Here is a 22,335-nt window from a genome sequence, read left to right on the forward strand (position 1 = left end):
CGCCAAAGTGCAGGGAGAAGGTGAAAGAACGAACAGGGAGGAATGACTGTAACTCAAAGGAGAACGAGTGCAAGGAAGATGGCAAGGACAAGTGATTGAAAGAGAAATGGGGGGAAAATGAAGAAAATTTAAGAGCAGGAATGGAAAAAACGCCAGGAAAAGAATAAAAAAAAAAAACGTGGCCACACATTTACCATAAGCTTCTGGCAGACAATCCTATAGACCGGCTAATGCTTTTTCAAAGGGCACGGCCCATTTTCTGGCATTGAAATATATGCGTAATACATAACAATCTGTGGAATGAGAATTTACCATTAGCTCCTCACCTCTGGGAACCGTGGGTTGGCTTTATTCAGTGCATGGGAGCACGCATTTACGGCATGGGCCAGTTCTTGCTCCAAAAGACAATGGATCGTGGCTGCGTCACAGATCCTGAAAGCAAAAATGAGGTAGGTGAACAAAAAAAAATTTGAGCATTGCTGATTTCTTTGAAGTTACAGAAATGGTAGATTAAGCCAAGTCAAAAAAAGAATTAGGGAATTTTTTAAAAAGTGAGTTCAGCTCAACTATGAATAACAAAGGGTAGACTTAACAAAATTCAAACCCTACTGCAATAAGGAATATGAAACCAAAAATCTTTATGGGAAAAGTTAGGCTTAGACTCACAGACAAACACACTGAGGTATAATTTAGAAGAACAAAATATAGTAACATTTCGTTTTGAAGTATCCCTGGCAAGTGAGATAGGTCCCAAATGTAGGGAGCAGAAATTTAATCTTTTATTCATTGCAACTTCAACCAGGAACATGTAAAACAGATTAGGGGAAGAACATTGCCATACTTATCATCTATACACTAAGTGCTCTACATGCATTATCTAATTTAATATTCACAACTTAAAAAGTAGCTGTGATTAATTTTCTCCACTTTATAGATGAAGACCTTGAGGGCATGCAGAGAGTCAGTGTGTATACAAAGCTAAAAAGTAACAGGGCCAGGACTTGAATCTATGTCTATTAGTTCCAAAGCCTGTTGTACCACAGTCCTCTGGAATCTAAACCTTCAAGAATATCCTGAACAGACAAGATCCTGGAGGGTATTAAGGCCAAAGAAAAAAGAGGAAAAGTTCAGCCAAGGGCTAGAAAGCCATATAAAGTTTGCAGATGAGCAAGAAGGCAAAACTACACAAATCTTTTGCTTCTGGCAACTACGAGGAGAATGACCTTCACACTAGAAAGAGTAAAACAAGAGAAGACACTAGAAAGGATAAAACAAGAGAAGAGACTGGGTTTATAGAGTTGAGTCAAGAGTAAAAGAAAAGAGCTTAATTCTTAAAGATCAGACTATTGATATCCATGCCACAAAGGGATTTGCAAATGTCATCTCAATTTTTCTGAGAAATCATGAAGAATGGGTTCTTTATCAGAAGCATAGAGGTGGGTAAATGTTATTCTAATTTTCGAAAAAAGGAAGAGATGAACCAATTTCAGATCAATATTTCCAACTGCCTACTCAAATTTCCTCTTAGATATTTCTTTAAAAATTTTTATTTTATTTATTTGACAGAGAGAGCACCCAAGAGAGCATGTGTGAGCGAGTGTGGGGTGATGGGGCAGAGGGAGAGAGAGAATCTTCAAGCAGACTCCCCATTGCACATGGAGCTGGACATGGGGCACCATCTCATGACCCGGAGATCATGACCTGAGCCCAAATCAGGAGACGGATGCTTAACTGACTGAGCCATCCAAGCGTCCCTCCTTCTGGATATTTCTAATATAGTTTAAATTCTGGAAGACCCTGTCATTTTTCCCTCTCAAATCTACTTTCCCTCCTGAATCTTATGGTTCCATCAAAGGTTCCACAATCCATCCAGCCATTCGTCCTCTCTCCTAATTCAGGCCATATAGCAATTTTAGATCATAATCTATCTTAAGTCTCTCTTCTTCTTTCCATCTCTAATACCTCAATCCATTGTTTCCTGTCAGGACCATTCTAAGAGTATTCACCTTGCTCTTGCTTTGCTGTCTTGCAAATGATGCTACACATTGTTTCCAGAAACTTCCTGATAAGACCTGGCCTCTTTTCACTCCTCCATCCAATTTCCTATTCTCTTACATATACCATGTCACCCTCCATTCCCTGAAATTTCCTAAAAGTACTGTTCCCTCACACTCCTCTGGGCCTCTGCCCAGGCTTGTTCCCATGTTTCCAATGTTCCTTCTCTTCCTCTTCCATCAAGACTTGGCAGAAGATCACTTCTTCCAGGCAACCCTCCCTTACTTTCTTGGCCTCCTGTGTGTATCCACAGTGCCCCACTGAGCCTGTGATAGCACTTTGGCCACACTTTTCCCTCCTGCTCTCCTGCCAGCAAATTAAGAAGAGAGGACCACAACACAGCCATTTTGGCTCCCCACTGCTTAATATGGTGGTTGGCATGAAGAAGAACAGACTCAAAACTATTTGTTGAATACTGAATAAGTAAGTTCTGAAAATTGATGAGTGGGCCTGATTTTCATCTTTTGCAAAATTTAAAAAAACATATGAGGAACCAAATTAGGTTGACCAAAAGCAAGTCTGGCCAACCTTCCTTCACTTTCCTTTTTCTGATAAGGTTATTTGGTTAGTTGACAGGAAGTTATTTCAGAAAGTATATTTGATTTCAAAGGAGATAATACAGAAAGTATATTTTGGTTTCAAGAAATTGTTTCAGTTCTATTTTTAATTTTCTGAAAGACCTCCATACTATTAGCCATAATTTGTTAATTAGCTTGATTATGGTAATTGCTTTACAATGTATACATGTATCAAATTATCATGTGTACACCTTTTATATATAAATGATTTTACTTGTCAATTATTCCTCAGTAAATCTGGAAAAGAAGCAAAAAAAACCCTACTGTAAATTGGACTCCAGAGAAGTGGTTTGTAATACCCTAAAATGAAGTTCTTTGTGGGTAAGAAACTGAGATATAGAATAATGAAGTTCTCTGTGCATTTAGCTAACTAAATATTCGTTTTCTCTTACCTTGCTTCTAAGCTACTCAATACCTTGCAGTTATCATACTTTATTCTAATTCTGAATGTTGGTCTCTAGCAGTAGGGAGTTCATATCTTTTCTCTTATATCTCTAGCAGCTAGTGCATTCTAGCTTTCCCACAAATATTTAAAGAGCTTTGTTTTCCTTCTTTTTTTTCACAACATTTTTATCAGTGACCAGATGAAGATGTGGTAAGAATATAATAGTTACCATTCACAGAACAGCAAATATGCCAGATATGATGTGCTAATAAGCTCTTTACTTGGTGGGTCTCAGCCTTCACATTGACCTGCAAAGTTAGCTCATAATATCCCCATTTGGTAGAGAAGAGGGGATAAGAAATTTTTCCATGGTTCCCTTCCCTTCCCCCAATAAAATTCACTCCTGGTCATAGTGATTTTTAGCTGTTTTACACTCCCGGAACTTTTGTTTTCATCTCTTCCCTTTTGTCTACTAAAATTAATTCCTAGGTGGTCTCCCAATCTCTGGATACGTCTTTGGAAACTGATTCTCAGGCTTTTCCCCACTCCCCCACCCCCCACCCGAATTTCTATGGAAGCAGGGTTAATGTTTATGTTTCCTTCTACATTCCATAAGCATTTAATCAATAATTGTAAAGTAATATATAAGTAAGTAGTAGAGTGTAAAGATTGTGTAAAACTGGGGAAATCAACAATAACAGAAAGAGCACTGGTAAGTTAGGCTAGCTTTCCACTGTGTTTCAGGAAGTCCAAGGTCTGTTCTGCAGAGAACACAGGTAGCGGGGTGTGTGTGTGTGTGTGTGTGTGTGTGTGTGTGTGTGTGTTGGAGAGGGTTTACCTGAGGCAAAAATGAGGCAGCAAATGAGAAAGGAGGGTAAATGCATCTCTTTTAGATACCCCCAAACAGCTAAAATTATGTATCAAAACTAAAAAACAAAATTGGCCAAGCCAGAGTTCTCCTCACCTAGAGCATGCAGGACCACCATACCTAGTAATGAGCTCCTCTGCAGCCTGGGAGCATAGCTGCATCTGGGACACCTCTTCTGTTGCCAGGTCAACGGCATGCTGGATGTACAAATGGGTTCGAAGAACTGGCTTACCGGAATCACACTTCTGTTTATCTTCCCAAGATTTCAGAGTGCTTTCAAAAGCCTATTTAAGATCAATATTGAAAGGAATTGTTAGTTTGGAGCTCTGAGACCCACACAAGTGTGTATTTAGGTGTTACACGAATGACTTTGAAACTATTGCTTTTTTCCCAATCTAGAGTTTCATTAACGGAACTGTAAATTACAAAATAGATGTTTTAAACTTTTTCAGTGTTATCATAACAGATAAGTAATGTAATCTGCGATGAGGAGTGTATCACTGAAGAGTTTCAAAAAGGACTTCCAATTTAGGCTTCAATCTGTACTTTATGTGCATAAAAGACACAGGCTGGATTTTGGCAGTCTTATTTGTTACAAGTATGACCTTAATTAAAACATATTCTGGAAAAGGTAAAACTATGAAGATGGGCTGAGATAAGGGAGGGAGTGATGGATAGGGTGAGCACAAGAAACTTTTAGGGTAGTGAAACTATCCTGTACGATACTATGATGGTGGATAGAAGTGATCATATATTTCTCAAAAACCATAAAATGTACAACATGAAGAGTAAACTATGAACTTTAATAATCAATATTGGCTCATCAACTATAATAAATGTACCACACTGATACAAGATATTAATAATAAGGGACTGTATGTCAGTGAGGTAAGGAGGTATGTGGGAATACAATTAGAATTCTCTATATTTTCTGCTCAATTTCTCAGTGAATCTAAAAAAATAATAAAAATATAGTCTGTTAACTTTTTTTTTTTGAGACAGAGAGAATGCACACATATGCACATATGAGCCAGGGTTGAGGGAGAAGGAGAGGGAGAGAAAGAGAGAGAATCCTAGGAGGCTGAGCAGGGAGCCATATGGGAAGCTTGATCTCACAACCCTGAGATCATGACTTAGGCCAAAATCAAGAGTCAGTTGCTTAACCAAATAAGTCACCCAGGTGCCCCGAGTCATCTATTAACTTTTTTTTTTTAAACATTGTATTTATTTGAGAGAGAGACCGAGCATGCATGCATGCACACAAGAGGGGAGAGGGTGGGTGGAGAGGGAGAGGGAGAAGCAGACTCCCCGCTGAGCTGGGAGCCCCTATGGGGGGCTCGATCTCAGGACCCTGGGACCATGACCTGAGAGGTAGAGGCACCCCTCTATTCACTTTTTAAAAAAACTAAATACTTATTCATATTTAAAACCACAATGACCTAAATGTCAGATTAAGAGACAATTTAGGGGAAGCCTGGGTGGCTCAGCTGTTGAATGTCTGCCTTCAGCTCAGGGCATTATCCCGGGTCCAGGGATCGAGTCCCACATCAGGCTCCCTGTGAAGAGCCTGCTTCTCCCGCTGTCTGTCTCTGCCTCTCTCTCTGTGTCTCTCATGAATAAATAAATAAAATCATTTTAAAAAAGAGAGAGAGACAGAGACAATTTAAATATTTTTCCTTGGTTTCTATTCTTCCTAACCACTTTCTTCAAGTAGACTCCACATCCAGCATGGAGCCCAACTCCAGGTTTGAACTCATGACCCTGAGATCAAGACCTGAGCTGAGATCAAGAGTCAGACACTTAATCGACACAGCCACCCAGGCACCCCTCACAATTTAATATTGTTAAAAGGCTTGATAAAAATCTAGAAGAATTTTTTTTTTACATACCCTGTCCCTTGTTAGCATCTGAGCTCTGTTTTTGTGCACAATTTTGATAATTCCTGGAGGCTGAACCCATGCTTCACCATCCACCTGCACTGGGACGCCCTCATCACCAAATATAGTGATTTTTACTGTACGGCACTGAAATAAAACAAGTTATTTTAGAGAACGAATTGTCTTGAGAAACTGATACTCAATCTGCATTCAGCCTTCATTCCGTGGAATGAAATGTATGTTTTTCCACTTCTCATGACACAGTAACAGCTGACGTGACAAGAAAGTTAACATCTTATAGATGAACAGACAGCGTAGGAGTCATTTGGAATAGCTTCCCCAGTGGCCTAAGTCATGAGGTCAGGTTTGATCAGAGAAAACCAACCTGAGCTATTCGATGATGCTGCAGTTTAATGACCCTTGAAACTGCCATTTGCATGCTATCAAATATTGCAACGACTTCCAGGATCTTGTCATCAAATGATGGTGCAGCAAATATCTGAAAGGAAAAACTACATTATTACAGTTCCCCTGATAGGTTAAGGTTTAGATGTAGTGATACATCAGCAACGTAAAACTCAGCAGTATACATATTAAAAAAAAAACTTATGAAAATAGTAAGGAGAAAAGTAAGCAAACATTATTAAGAAATGATAATCTAAGGACAAAAAAACCCCCACTGAAGATGATTTAATGTAAACAAACCTCATAAGAAAGGTTTAAAATCCACATGGATAAAATGTTCATGTCTCTCATAAAGCACTCTATGAACCGGTGAACTATTATATTTCTAAATAATCCATCATGGAAAAAAAATAAATACATAATCCATCTTGGTATAAAGTGTATTAAATATCTGTTCACACATAACTCAGGTGTCTTGAAAAAATGGTGCATGTGATTTTAGGAAACCTAAAATACCCAGTTCCCTTGGTATGTTCTAAGGGTAATCTTCCAATGTGTTACAAGCAATATGTATGTATAATGTCCTTTGTATCTTAATACAACAACTTTTTTAGGGCATTTGAGAAGATGGCGACAGACATCTCAAAGAATAAAAATAACGCAGGCTTACTTTGTTTTGATGTTAAGTGCATTTTCACAAAGTTAATTTAATCAAACAATTGAACTTCTGGCTGTAATAATTTGTTCCTTTTATTCTCCCTTTGAGTATAGGATACACAATTATGCCTCTGAAAAAAATTTATTCAGCATAAAGTAGTATCCTAAGCAAAACTTCCGTTGAAAATATCAGGATATGAATTTGCAAACCTTGATGATTCCTTATCATTTTTGTTAGCAGGCTGCATGGTTTTAAATCCTGTCTCTGCTACTTCCTGTGTGAATTTAGTGTCAGTTTCTTCATTGGTAAAATTTAGATAAAAACTGTGGTTGTTAATAATGAATATGAAGTTCTCAGAACACTATCTGATTACCTAGTGGGCGTCGTGAGCTTTATTTATCTTTATCTCACTGATTTCTTCCCTTTAAAATATTTAAGAGTAGTTACAGGCTGACAAAAAAATTAACAGCTAATGTAAACTTTATAGTTCAACAGGATTGGAATATAATCATATAATGAAAATCAAAGTACATTCCAATTTATTTTATACTTTAATCCCTGTCAGCACATTTAAGAGCCGTGCAAAAATGGGTCAGTGAGAACTCTTATATTATAAACCTCAAATAAAAGGGGCTATCGTTCCATACATGTGATTCTTCAAAGACTGTGATGACCCCTCTTTATTGTGATGTATATCTTAATAATTGTTCCTTCTCTTTCATTTTATTATTTTTAAAGCATTAATTAATTACATTTGTTAGGTGTGTTTTCTTCTTTTTAGACTCTCCTGCCTAAACATAGCCCTAAACATCAAAGGCCAAATGGACCCTCTTAACATTTCTAAAAATAAAAATAATAGCCACATAAATTTAGAAAGTTAAAAGTAGAAAAGGTATTTTGGTAAGCGGAATAAGGTCCCTCCACCTTCTCATCCTCAGAATGTCCATGTCCAACCTGGGGAAGTTGTGAATGTCACTTTACATGGCAAAACAGACTTTTATAGGAGGGACCTTGAGAAGGGAAGATTATCCTGGATGATGCAGTGGGATGATACATACTCTTCAATGTAATCACAAAAGTCATTGAAAGTGGAAGAGAAAGGCAGTAGGAGGTCAGAAAGGGCAGACTCTCAGCCTGCCCTTGTGGGCTTTGGCGACCAAGGAAGGGGCCACGAGCCAAGAAATGTGGGCAGCCTCTGGAATCTGGAAGGCACAAGAAAATACTTACATCATCCTCCTTAGTTCCACCCCAAAAGTTAGTGCCTCCTGCATAGCTGGGAATGTTCAACACTGCTATTCCTTGCAGACTGGGGAGAGGAATATACTGCCCATCACACTGCAAGGTAAAAGCTTAGAGGTTAGATAAAAAGAGCAAACTTGGGCAGCCCCTGTGGCTCAGCGGTTTAGCGCCACCTTCGGCCCAGGGTGGGATCCTGGAAACCCAGGATCGAGTCCCACGTTGGCCTCCCTGGATGGAGCCTTCTCTCTTCCTCTCTCTCTCTCTCTCTCTCTCTCTCTCTCTGTCTCTCATGAATGAATAAATAAAAATCTTTTTTTTTTTTTTTTTTTTTAAAGAGCAAACCTGCTAGTTGGGAAGCCACTACAATATACCAAAGACAGAGGGTGCTGGAGGGAAGTGGTCATGCTTGCTCTCCTGTAGATATATTCCTACAGATTACCTTTATCTTTTAAAATATAAATCACTATAGCAGAAGTTGTTACAGAAAACTAACTTAAAATGTTTTATCTCTTCTTCCTGCCAAAATCAGGCAGTACTTTTCTTTTTTTTTTTTAAAAGATTTTATTTATTTATTCATGATAGACACAGAGAGAGTGAGAGAGGCAAAGACAGAGGCAGAGGGAGAAGCAGGCTCCATGTAGGGAGACTGACGTGGGACTCAATCCTGGGACTCCAGGATCACGCCCTGGGTCAAAGGCAGGCCCTGAACCACCGAGCCACCCAGGGATCCCAGGCAGTACTTTTCTGGAGTCTTTTCCAGGTCACTTATACTATTCTCACTTGCTTTTTTTTTTTTTTTTTAAGGTTTTATTTATCTATTCGTAGGAGACACACAGAGAGAGGCAGAGACATAGGCAGAGGGAGGAGCAGGCTCCCTACGGGGAGCCCGGTGTGGGACTCGATCCCAGGACCTCAGGATCTCATCCCGAGCCAAAGGCAGATGCTCAACAACTGAGCCACCCAGGCGTCCCGCTATTCTCACTTGTATTATAGTCATCTTAGTGCTTATGTTAAGCATTTTTTTTTTAAAACAGGTTCAGGGAGGGTCTCTGGGTCCTAGCCACCTCATCTACCAGTGGCTGGTCAGAGTCAAAGCTGAGTTTCTCAAGTAGTCAGAACCAAAATCAAAGAAAGAAAAACCATGCATGTCAGGAATATCAGGAAGATACTTCTTAAACTCTGTGTCTTCTACTTAATCACTTAAATGGAAATTAAAATTAACTTTTAAATAGGGAAAAAATATCATACAGCTGGTGAGTAATTATACATGACATGTAAGTAAATTCTTACTGAATAGAAGGTTTAGTCCTTTGTTTTAAAAGAGAAGAGCTTGCAGTGTCATACTTATGATAGATATTTTCATTAATTCTTACAATAAAAGTAATTAATAAAACTTCATAAAACTTTCATTTACTGCCCAATCGAAATGATCTCCAATTTTTAGAACAAATGAAAATCCAATTTCAATTCCCTTTTCAAACATTTTAAATAACTGAGAATATTTTATACTTGATTGTATTCCTACATGCATTTTTTACATTTTATTTTCTTTTTCATAGAAATACATTCAAGAGTATAGATATAGTATCCCAGCATCTAGGGCCATTTCTGGTACACAGTTAGTGCTCAATGTCTATTTGTTAAAATGAGCAAACACTGAGTCCCTGGGTGGCTCAGTTGGTTGAGCATCTGCCTTCAACTTGGGTCATGATCCCAGGGTCCTAGGATCAATCGAGCCCCATGTTGAACTCCCTGTCAGTGGGGAGTCTGCTTCTCTCATTCCCCCTCCCACTCCCACTCATGCTCTCTCTCAAATAAATAAAATCATTTTAAATAAATAAATAAATAAAATGAACAAACATTTTTAGTAGAATAATAAACTTTTTCTGAATCCAATAAATTGAATGGGTATCTTCGTGTGCTTTAGAACAAGCTGTTTAAGTCATATAACTAACTTAAAGGAGATGGAAAAAATGCCAGTAACATCCATCTTAATTTCATAGCAATGATAAATGAAACCAGCTGATCATGTGGCTGTGCTCTAGAGTGGAAGGTATAATGAGTTTATTTTTACTAGGCCATTTAGTTGATAATGAATGAGCCAGGCACTTCTGTAGCCCACATTCCAGTGTTAAGATAACACCTAAAATAATAATGTTCTGTTTAATTCTATGAGCTATAGACTTAAGATTTGCACACTTTTCTGAACATAGGCCACACCTTAATTTAAAATATCTGGTTATAAAAAGATACAAGATAGAAAGACATGTTTATTAGCATAAACTGTGAATACTGGACCAAGGGTGAAAGAAAATAAAATTCACAGAAGTTAGTAGACTTTTCAGAGCCATGTCCCCAACCTTCTTTTTCCGGTTAGTGGAAAAGATTAAATACCTTTTGCTGTCCTTAATTTCCCCTTTAAATTAGTAAAAGCTACTAAAAATGTAAATCTCTTTTAATTTTACTATTGTTAGAAATAATTGGAATAAATATACATCTAAATTAAGAGTCTGTTTACTATGAATGTTTTCAGGGATTTGTGAAACCTCAGGCATTATAAAATTGGGTCAGAATTTGTAAACTTAAATGAGAGAATTTGTGAGAATTCATTCCTAATGCTCTCCTATAAATGTCCTCCCATAGCTCTACCTTCTCATAGAGCACCATGATACCACAGAACCATCCAAATTTCTGGAGCTAATGATACTGCTAATGAATTGTGTTGTTCATATCCAATGTTTATGCCATCGTTTATATAAAGTTGATAATTTACCATATAAAGTTGATAATTACCATTGAGTTCAAACACTTAAAGAGGCATTGAGGCTCTACAAATTAGCTCTACATACAAAAAATTATTTTTCTAAGTAAGATCATCTGAAATTAAAAAAAAAAAAGATAATCTGAAATATCTTGACTTCGAGATGAATTTACCTCAAGTTGAACCCTCTGTTCTAAATTCTTATACGATCTCTGTAATAACTCCCGGGTTCCAAGGACTCCATACCACATCAAGTTTTTAGTTCGGCTCCTGAAATAAATATTGGCAGACAATTCAATCAATAGCTATTATTGATTTACTCTTTAAAGGCAGAGCGAGCAAAAGAGCTAATAAATGAAATTAAAGTGAAATTACCTTCATGTAATAACATTATTACTATTACCAAAATTACCTGCATTTTTCAGGGTGCTCTTCTCTCTTATTATTAAATTCTAATGAAATTTTTGCATCTAATCCAATCCCAAAGTAATTGTTCATGACACATTTTTCTGAATATCCATCTCTGTGATAATAAAGAAAAGTATATAAAAGTCTTCATATTCATAACAACAATTACTATTTGCACACAAAATGGTGCTTAAAAGCATTTAAATTTCTATGCCTTATAGATGAGATAAAATTTATTCCTGTTCATATGCCATGCACACAAGCCCAGTACATATATGTCATTTTTGGTACATATGATATAAAGGGATAGTCAGTAAAGCAAAGCGGAGACAGAGTCATGGTAATGCTTTTCTATTAATTGTAATAAAACCTTAGTCCTACTTCCTACATAAGCCCCTCACTACACACACAAATGGGAAGACCTTACAGTCAAGTGCCAATGCTCTTTTTCTGACCACTAGAAAGTCTTCTTCACTTGTACTCTTATCAATGGATAAATATTTATTGCGCAGAAAATGACTAGGTCCAGTCCACTCCTCTGGGTGCTTTGGAAAGTACAAAGAAGTTAAAAATATGGTACTGTCTCTGAGGAGTGTCATCAGAGAAATGAGATACGAGATATAACAAAAGCAAAATTAAATATGTAAGTAAGAGTTCATATGGAACTGTCAAAAACAAAAAACAAAAAACAAAAAAAACCCTGTAGTTTTAAGAAGGGAAGAGATCAATGTGGGCCAGAAGCTTCCTGAAATAAGTAAACCTAGAAACTGGATGGGGAAAGATGAGAGATTTGTCAAGCCTGAGAAGAAAGGGGGGAAAATGGAAGAGCAAAAGTATGGCTATGAAGGTGTCGATGAATACAGCATTCCAGGGGAGAGTGAACACAGCTATGCCTCATTTTGCCAGAGGGCTGTTATCACACACAATGGGCCGGACAGGGCCTAGCTCAGGAACAGATCCTGAAAACCACTGGGTTTCAAGTGCACCAATGTACTCATCATTACCAACTTTTGCAATTTTCTGATGACACCTTTTGTATGGGGAACCATATTTCTTGTAAGGCATTGACAATGTTACCATTAGTATAAAGTAGAAACTAGAAAAGCCAAAACAAGGTATTTAGAAAAGTATTTTCTTACACTGAATCTGGGTCTGGGTCAATAAATGGCGTTGCACCAAAAGGATCAATATTTGCTAGCAACATTTTGTTGATAATAGAACTCCCAGCAATCGAGGCAGCGAGTCCTGCTCTTAAACCTGGCCAGAAAAATAAATACACAGAGGATCACATGTTAAGAAAAAAGACAGAGAAAGAGCCAGTGCATTGTTTTCAGCCCCAATCTCAGACACTTTGCCCCAAAGCATGGTTTTCAGTGTCTGCTCTTTCCCTTAGTCAAAACTAAGAACTATGTCATTGGTAGTTACAAGAGTTTTGATGCTTCTTAGGATCTATAGGTTGTTATAAAAAATGCAGCAGATTAAGACCCAAATAAGAGTCTCTTTGTGACAGTTTCTCATTTACCATTCTGATGATTCTATAACTTCAACGAGTAAATATTACTTCCTTTTTTAAGCAAATAAGGTGGTAAGTCTGTAAGGAATTCATAATAAAGCCTGATTACCAAGAATGTCATGGAGTTACTTACCACTTCCATACTCTTGAAGCATAGATAATAACATTCAATTAAAAATATTAACAGAAAAAACAAACAAACAAAACCCAGAAAACCCCCCAAAAAATATTAACAGAAGGGTGTCTGAGTAGCTCAGACGATTAAGCATCTGACTTTCACTCAGGTCATGATCTCAGGGTCCTGGGATCCAGCCCTGCATTGGGCTCCCTGCTCAGTGGGGAGTCTGCTTGTCCCTCTCCCTTTCTCTCTGGTCTCCCCCTCATGCTCTCTCTGTCTCTCTCTCAAATAATAAACAAAATCTTTGGAAAAAAACTTACTGGATACACTAGGTGAAAACTCAGTGTCGGTATCAAGAATAACAATGAAAATATTAAACACAGGTATTTATGAATTTTAGAAGAATACAATATTGAACATAAAAAATGAAGCATTTATCTTACCTCTGAAAATGTAAAACTTCAAATTTATTTCAACAACTAGTTAGCTTTCTACTAGGTAGTTACAATATTCAAAGTTAATTAATTTTATGATCTACCCAACCGATTATTGAGGCTAGAAGCATTAAACTCTGGAAAGAAGACAAAGTAATAGGGGCCTAAGGGAACAAACACAAAAGGAAAGAGGAGTGAAGAAAAATGTGTCATGGAATTGAGAAACACTTGGAAATTAGGAAAAAAGTCCTTCTTGAGCAAACATTCCTTTCCTCAACTGTATGCTCTTCTTAGAAGATTATTATTTATTATTTTAGCTACAAAGTTTAGCTGGGTATCAAGTCGTCAAGATGAATTTTATTCTTTCATTTAGTTTCATAGTGTTGAATAGGCTATGGCATACTTAGTTATGCCAGTTTCTTTTATGTCTGAATAAGTAAACAAAACAGCTCTTTTTAATGGCTAACAAAACCACCATTCTGGGGACACCTGGATGGCTCAGCGGTTGAGCGTGTCTACCTTTGGCTCAGGGCATGATCCCAGGGTCCTGGGATTGAGTCCTGTATCAGGGTCCCTGCAGGAAGCCTGCTTCTCCCTCTGCCTATGTCTCTGCCTCTCTGTGTGTCTCTCATTTATTATTCTCATGAATAAATAAATAAAATCTTAAAAAAAAAAAAACACACACACAAAACTACCATTCTGGTGAGAATTAGAACAGTTTGCAGAAGTGAAGAATCAGACTCCAGCTGCCCTATGGAAAAGTATAATATTTTCTGTTTTAAAAGCTTTTATTTTCATTTATTTTAGAAACAGAGAGAGCACATGGGGAAGGGGCAGGGGAGAGGGAGAAAGAGTCCCAAGGAGATTCTGCACTAGGCATGGAGCCTATCCTGGGGCTCGATCCCACGACCCTGAGATCACGCCCTGAACCAAAACCAAGAGTTGGATGCCTGACTGCTCCACCCAGGTCTCCCAAAAGTATATTTTCTAAAATGTTTTAAGGTTAGCCACATTCACAGCTTTAAGCCAAGAAGATCAACCCACTATTCCAGTTTTAAATAGAGATATAACCTCTAGACATGGAGTCCCCCAGGCCTGTTCTGGATTTATCCTTTATTATTTTAGTATTTCATTAAGATACAATTCACATACCATAAGATTCACCTTTTAAGTGAGTGTATAATTCAGTTGTTTGTAGCATATACACAAAGTGTGCAATGATCACTATCACCTAATTTAGGACATTTTTTTTTATTAGCCCCCAAAAGAAATCCTATTCCCGTTAGTAATCATTTTCCTTTCCCTCCATTCCCCACATCCCCAGACCCTGGAAACCACTAACCTACTTTCTTTCTTTACAGATATGACTACTCTGTACATTTCATATAAATCTAATCACATAATATGTGGCTTTTTTCTCAAGCTTCTTTCACTTGGCATAACACGTTCAGAGGTAATCATGTTGTAGCAGTTATCGGCACTTTGCTCTTTTAAATGGCTAAATAATAGTCCACTGTATGGATATTGCTCATTTTGTTTTTCCATTCATCAACTGGTGATTATTTGGGTTGTTTCTTCTATTTTGCTATTATGAATGTGGCTATAAAGTCACGTACAAGGTTTTGTGTAGACATATATTTTTAATTCTCATGGATCTATAAACTAGCAGTTGGTTTCTGGGTTATATGTTAACCCTGTGTTTAATTCTTTGAGAAACTGCCAAACTTCTTCAAAATGGCTATACCATTTTATATTCTGATCAGCAATGTATGAAAGTTGCAATTTTTCCATGCCCTTGACAATATTTGTTATTATCTGTCTTTTTTGATCATAGCCATTCCGGTAAGGTAAAGTGGTATCTCATTGTGGTTTTGATTTGCATTACTCTGATGATGAATGATGGTGAGCATCTTTTCCTGTGCTTATTGGCCATTTGTATATCTTTCTGGAGAAGTGTCTACTCAGATCCTTTGCCCATTTTTAAATTGAGGTATTCGTCTTTTCATTGTTGAATTTTAAGAGTTCTTTATATATTCTGAATACTAGTTCCTTATCAGGTAACTATTTACAACTATTTTCTCCTGTCCTGTGCATTGTCTTTTTTTTTCTTTTTCTTTTCTTTTCTTTTCTTTTCTTTTCTTTTTTTCTTTTCTTTTCTTTTTTTCTTTTCTTTTCTTTCTTCTCTTTTTCTTTCTTCTCTTTCTTTCTTCTTCTTTCTCTTTCTCTTTCTTTCTTTTTTTTCTTTCTTTTTTTCTCTTTTTCCTTCCTTCCTTCCTTTTCTTCCTTCCTTCCTTCCTTTCTTTCTTTCAGTTTGATTTTTCAGAGAACAAAGTTTTTGTTTTTTTGTATATTTAGACTAGAGAGAACATGTGGGGGGGGAGGGCCCATCTATGGAGCCCAATGCAAGGCTCCATATCACAACCCTAAGATCATGACCTAAGCCAAAATCAAGAGTTGGACATTCAACTGAGCCACCTAGGCACCCCGAAACAGGCACCAAAAACAAAGTTTTACAGAAAGCCACACAACCTACAATTTGCACAAACTAAATGTATTTTGGATGATGGCAGATTATCAGTTCATCAGACCAACTATCTCACCTTACTTTGAGGGCAAATAGAAAAGCTAAGCAAAATGTAAAATGAGTTAATTTAAAGATCATTAAAGAGGTAGACCAATGACAAGAGCTTACCAGCCAACGATTAGAAAAGGAAAATGACTTAGTCAGGTGAGCCCAGGACTTAGGGGTAGGGTCTTTTGTTTTGTTTTTCAACTTTTTCTTTATTTTACTGTGAAAACTTCAGAACACTTAACATGAGATCTACCCTCTTAACAAATTTTTAAATGTAAAGGCAGTATGTTAACTATGGGAACAATGTTGGACAGCAGATCTTTAGAACTTATTCCCCTTAACTGAAAATTTATGCATGTTGACTAGCAATTCCCCATTTCCTCCTCCCTCCAGATGCTGGAAACCACCATTCTACTCTATGATTTTATGAATTTGACTATTTTAGATACGTCATATAAGCAAAATCATCTAGTACTTGTTCTTTTGCAACTGGATTAATTCTCTTATCATAATGTCCTCCAGGTTCATCCACGTTATGATAAATTGCAGATTTTTTTTAAAGCTGAATAATATTCCATTGTATGTATATACCATATTTTCCTTATCCATTCATCCCTCAATGGACATTTAGGACATTTAGGTTGCTAACATGTCCTGGCTATTGTGAATAATGCTGCAGTAAACATGGGAGTGGGAGTGCTAGTATCTCTTCAAAATTCTGATTTCAGTTCTTTCGATAAATACCCAGAGTAGAATTGCGGGATCATATAGTAGTCCTAGTTTTAGTTTTGAGGAACCTCTGTACTGTTTTCCATGGCAGACACACCATTTTGCATTCCTACCAGCAGTATACAAGGTTTCCAATTTCTCACATCCTCCCCAACCCTCCCTTTTGATTTTTTTTATAATAATCATCCTGAGTGGTATAAAGTGACAGCTCATTATAGTTTTTAATTGGTATTTCCTTGATGATTAGTGATATTGAACACTTTTAACTAGTTTGGTGCCAGGGTAATATTGGCCTCATAAGTGAGGTGGGAAGTGTTCCTTCCTCTTCTAGTTTTTGGGAGAGTTTCTGAAGCATTAATGCTAATTCTTCTTTAAACAACTGGCAGAATTCATTAGTGAAGCAAATTGGAACTGGCCTTTTCTCTGCACAAAGTTTTGTTATAGGTCTAGTTGGATTTTCTATTCTTGAATCAGTTTCAATAGTTTACATGTTTCTAAGAGTTAGTCCATTTCGTTGAAGTCATCTAATTTGTTGGCATGTAATATTTGATAGTTTCCCCTTATAATCCCTTCTGTATCTGTAAGGTGGTTAGTGATGTCTGTCTTCTTTCATTCCTGATTTCAGTAATTCAAATCTTCTCTTTTATGTTCTCAGTCACTCTAGCTAAAGGCTTGTCAATTTGTTAAACTGTCCACAGAACCAACTTTTGGTTTCATTGATTTACTGTATTGTTTTCTATTCTCTATGTCATTTATTTCTGATTGCTTTGGGTATATTTGCTCTTCTTTTTCCAGCTTATTAAGGTGGAGAACTAGGTTTTGAGATCTTTCTACCTCTTTAATATAGGCATTTACAACTATAGATTTCGCTCCAAGCACTTCCTTAGCTGCATCAAGTAAGTTCCAGTATGGTGTATCTTTGTTTTCATTCATACCAAAGGATTTAGAAATTCTCTTGTGATTTTTTTTTTGACCCACATATTTCCAAATATTTGTACACTTCCAAAATTTCCTTTTGCTATGGATTTCTAAATTCATTCCATTGTGGTCATATTCCTTTGTATAATTTCAATCCTTTTAAATTTACTGAGAATTATTTTATGGCCTAATATATGACCTATCCTGGATAACATTACATGTGCATTAGACAAGAACGTATATTCTGCTGTTGTGAGGTGGAATGTTCTATAGACACCTGTTAGGTCTACTTGTTTTATATGTTTTTCAAATTTTTTATTTCCTTGTTGATTTTTGTCTAGTTGTTCTACCCACTATTGAAAGAGCAATAATAAAGTCTCCAACTATTATTATTGAATTGTGATTTACCTTTAAAAAGAGCTTGTAGAACAAACTGGTTTTCAGGGTATAATCTGGGATTCAATCTACTCTGGAATAGATCTGGAGAGTTTTCACTAAATCAAACAACTGGTGCTTAAGGAGACATCTGAGACATCTATATTTTCCTCTTTCCCTGCTGCATATGTTCTTTGGTTTCCACTAGTACTAACCAAATCCCAAGGGCGACTCATCTCAGCAGAGCTGGTACAGATGCCTCAGATGTTCCAAAATGAAGCAATGTTACTATCCAAAAAAATGAAAGACTTGTGGCTTTCAACTAAGAGAAAAGCTGTGGAGACACTTAACAGGCAGTGAAATAGAGGATCAGTTTTACCCTGGGTGCTTAATAAATGCAGATTCCTGGGCTGCATCCTAGTACTGCTTAAGTACTAGAGAATTAAAATTTCTCAGAGCAGGCCCCCAAAACATGTATTTGAGTGCTTCCTAGACAATTCTTACACACACACACACACACACACACACACACACAGAAGTCTAAAGATGAGCAGTCTGGTTGATAAGAGTGATAAGTACATTCTCCCAAAGGGATATTTATCTCTAAGAACATATTTCTGTAGTTCATGGAAATGAGTACTTAATTCGTGTTCACAGAAATACTTACAAATACACCATGTTTCAGAATCTATACTACCTGGGCAGATTATTCTGGTGTTGAGCACAGGGAGGTTTTCTTTGCCGGCTGCCACAGCTGGACCAGGGCCAGAGTCAGTCTGGAAACGAGTTGTCCGGCCATCTGGAGACCGAGGGGCAGGTGCAGTTTTAACTGTTGGCAAAAAGTCCCAATTATAAAAAAAAAAAAAGGTAATGATCAAGTTATAAAAATAAGCAAGCCCTCATAAATTCAGGACACAAAATAATTTAATACACATTTAGGTCAATTAACAGAACTGAAAATATTATGTTGTGTTTACCTATTTTTTTTTTTTTTACCATTGTTTTCACTTCGTTGAGATTTACTGTATGGAGGGATTTGGCCACAGGTAGATGTCCTGATAACTCATTTCAAATAGACGGAGATCAGTAGAAAATACAGGCCTAGCATAATTAAAGGTCAGTAATACTCCCAATTTGAATGTGGCTAACCCACATTCAAGGATAAAAGGAAATGTTGGAAAAAAAAAAAAAAAAAAAAAAAGGAAATGTTGAAGCCTGATGATTTTTTAACTTGGCACGTATGTGTTATAATGTATACCGCCAATGCAATCCTTTTGTCATAAATGTTGCGTGAATGATCGAATTTAATTAATGTAATTCCCAGAGCTAATATGTGAAACATTGTCTTCCACACATGAAAGGAAAAGTTTTTTTTTTTGTCTGAATGAAGCCAATGTTTCCTGCACTTCTCAATTAATTATATATTCAAAACAAAGATTTGCCCAAAACAGTTCTATCATATTCTTGTAAATGCTCGGTACATTTAAAAAATTATTCCAAAACAAAATTACTTTCAAAGCAAACAACAAAAAAAAGAGATTTAATTTTGTCTAAACTAGGGCAATTTAATGGAGAGCAAATAGTATCTTTAACTAATTTAGGAACTATTGGCAGGTGTTTAAAAAAAAGTATTCCTCAAACTCAATTTAAAAATACTCAAAAATTTAATTATCTTTACTCTCCCTAAGACTAATTACAAACTAATCTTATTAATCTTACACTCTCTTCTTTCTCTTCAAAACAGTCCAGCTGCACTAAAGAAAAGCTGCAGAACAGCCATTTTTTTTTTTTTTTTTTTTGGACAGATGGGAGACCTGGGGCTAATTTCTAATAAAAACAACTTTTGATATTCATCTCTGATAAAAACCAGAGAGCATCCTAGTGACTAAGATTGATGTAACATTGTAGGTAACTAAATTAATGTTTCATGGCTCTTTTTTAAACATAACATCTCATTGATCATATTAATATACTGTATTGTACATCTCAGGCATATGAATTATTACATAATTTAATAATATTACGAATGCTCTTTAAAAAGTAATGATTATTTAATACAGAAGTACTTCTATTGCTACTGATTCCCACTAAATTGGATTACTAGCTAGAAAATAAGATCAAATATTGCAACATTAAGGTATCAAATGTTGTAACACGTGTAAGCTTATGTCTATTTCAATATCAATATTTATAGCTGCATACCTTTCTTTTTTAGTTTTCTTTGTAGACTACAATGGAAATGTTCAGTTCATGAAAATATACTAAGATGGATGGTAGCTGGTTGGAAAACCATTAGCAATGAGCACTAGAAAACCAATCCTCCAAAGAGAAATTCCTCATCTTAAGGGAAATTATTAAACATCATACTGTAAGAATGCCATTGTCAGCTCTATTAAGTCAGCTTTATTAATGGATGAAGCCATACAAGTCCTACTTATTAAACTCTAGATAAAGTAAATTTGAGATGATATAATCAAGCTTCGAAAGATTTTGACGGGATGCAATGATAGATCCAAATTGAAAAGATAAAAATTCATAAGGATGAGCATGTATGATTCTAATCAGGTTTAAAAAGTCACTCGCACAAAATAGGAGGAGACCAGGTTTATATAGTATTACAGTACAATACTTCATGCCAAGAAGAAATATTGGGTAGTCCTTATAACATAAAAAAATGTGCAGAAAGAGTAGTGTATGGCTATCAATTTGTTATATACTACAGAAATATTTGGAGGATTGTGTTCAAAATGGGGGATCATATTGACCAATTGAATGCAACCAGAAAAACTAAAAAGTTTGAAATCAAGTTAAAAATTGGTAAAAGAATTTAGGAGATAATGTGAAAAAGATAGAAGGTGTGGGAAGAGGATATGATGCCATGAAAGCTGTTTTCAGAATCATTTAAGGGCTGTCATGTGGCAGATTTATCTTCAATACTGTGAAGAGATATATGAAATTGCTTTGAAGCTACCCATAAAGCACCAAATGTCAGCAGTTGTTACTGTTAACATTACCATACATGAAACATTATCAATTAGTGTGCTGATGGGTAGAAATTTAAGGAAGAAAATATAAAGCCAAATATAAAGAAAAGCTTTCTAACAAATAAAAGCTGATCTTAGGAATGGGATGTATTGAAAGTGAGTGGTGGGGTGCCTGGCTGGCTCAGTCCGTAGAGCTTGCGACTCTTGATCCTGGGGTCGTGGGTTCGAGCTCCACGTTGGATGTAGAGATTACTTAAAAAAGAAAAATAAAATATTTAAAACAAACCAAAAAAAAGAAAGTGAATAGTCCAAAGGCTCAATGCCCATCTGTCAAGACGATTATCAAGTATGTCTGTACTGGATTATATGCTGCAACAGGGATCTTTAAGGTCTATGAGGTGTAAGGTTAGAGAGCTACGTTGTGTGCAGGAAAAGACACATATGAAGCCTAAAAGGGCTCAGGGTTTAGAATATGCATGCATTGGTTGTATGCCAGACAGGTGAGGTCTATATGGTCTACTTCCAAAGTTTCTAAGAGTTTTACATACAGTAAGGAGTACTCTTTCAAAGCTAATGTAATTATAGCAGCAGCAGTGGAGGGAGTAGTTAATAATAGTGAGAAAGACAGCAAACACTCCTTCACAGCACTATGCACCACACACTATTCTAGGTGCTCCATATACATCAACTTCTCTAGCCTTCACAACCAGTGAGCACATCATTATCACTATTTTACAAATGACGAGACTACAGAGAAATTAAGCAATCTGCCCAATTGCATTTGTAACGAAAGTAAAGGAAAAGCTTAATGATTGCTGTTCTGATTTAACAGTGTTGACTTTTCACTAGGACTATGCAATTATTTTCATATTATCTTCTCGGCCTCATTAATATTTTAATTTCTGCTTTGCTCTATTCTAGTCAATTAATAAGTATTCCCTTATACCATGTGAAATATTAAAAGTATAAATTTATCTTCAAACTTAAAAGGTAGAGGCATAATTAATCTTCTTCAAGTGACTACATGTTAATTTCCTGGCAAAAATAATTTCAGTAGAGACAGGGCTGTAATTAGATGTCCAGTGATATTGTAGATTAATTTAGCAATTAAGAATTAGCAAACTGTCCAGGCTCATCAATGGGATCCAAGGGACTGCTAAAATTATTTAAGTGGCAAATTTTGTGCATGTGCAACCTGCAGCTTTCACGTAATTCTCAAAGGCATCTGTGGGCTAAAAACAGGTTAAAATCTGTTGATTTAGGTGTTTCTTCCTTTTTCCTCAGGAAAATTAAGATATTTAGCCATTTTGGTACCATAATCCTTAGTTTATTATGACAATCTCCAGGTTATAAGATAAAAAGGGATGAGAGTGTACTTGACAATCACCAAAATTTTACCTTTATAATTTTAGTATTCATGAATATCTAAGCTTTAACTTCTGAAAATCCTTGTTAAAA

The 22,335-nt window shown here is 36.4% G+C and overlaps 1 protein-coding gene across 10 annotated transcripts in view; it reads right to left on the reverse strand.

Moving 5' to 3' along the window:
• The window catches only part of DGKH (diacylglycerol kinase eta), a 178,966-nt gene that overhangs the window by 23,494 nt on the left and 133,137 nt on the right, over positions 1 to 22,335 (reverse strand). For 6 of the 10 annotated variants that reach the window (XM_049099330.1, XM_049099334.1, XM_049099331.1 and 3 more), the window contains 9 exons: positions 18,591 to 18,722; positions 12,374 to 12,491; positions 11,239 to 11,349; positions 11,000 to 11,096; positions 8,054 to 8,161; positions 6,149 to 6,262; positions 5,776 to 5,910; positions 3,983 to 4,170; positions 327 to 432 (listed from right to left, as the gene is read on the reverse strand). In XM_049099330.1, coding sequence (XP_048955287.1) covers positions 327 to 432; positions 3,983 to 4,170; positions 5,776 to 5,910; positions 6,149 to 6,262; positions 8,054 to 8,161; positions 11,000 to 11,096; positions 11,239 to 11,349; positions 12,374 to 12,491; positions 18,591 to 18,722 — 1,109 coding nt within the window. The remainder of the gene's footprint in view (positions 1 to 326; positions 433 to 3,982; positions 4,171 to 5,775; positions 5,911 to 6,148; positions 6,263 to 8,053; positions 8,162 to 10,999; positions 11,097 to 11,238; positions 11,350 to 12,373; positions 12,492 to 18,590; positions 18,723 to 22,335) is intronic. The other 4 variants (XM_049099335.1, XM_049099332.1, XM_025478176.3 and 1 more) reach the window with 1 other exon arrangement.

This window comes from Canis lupus, chromosome 22, assembly GCF_003254725.2.
Source record: "Canis lupus dingo isolate Sandy chromosome 22, ASM325472v2, whole genome shotgun sequence".
NCBI classification, from domain to species: Eukaryota; Metazoa; Chordata; class Mammalia; order Carnivora; family Canidae; genus Canis; species Canis lupus.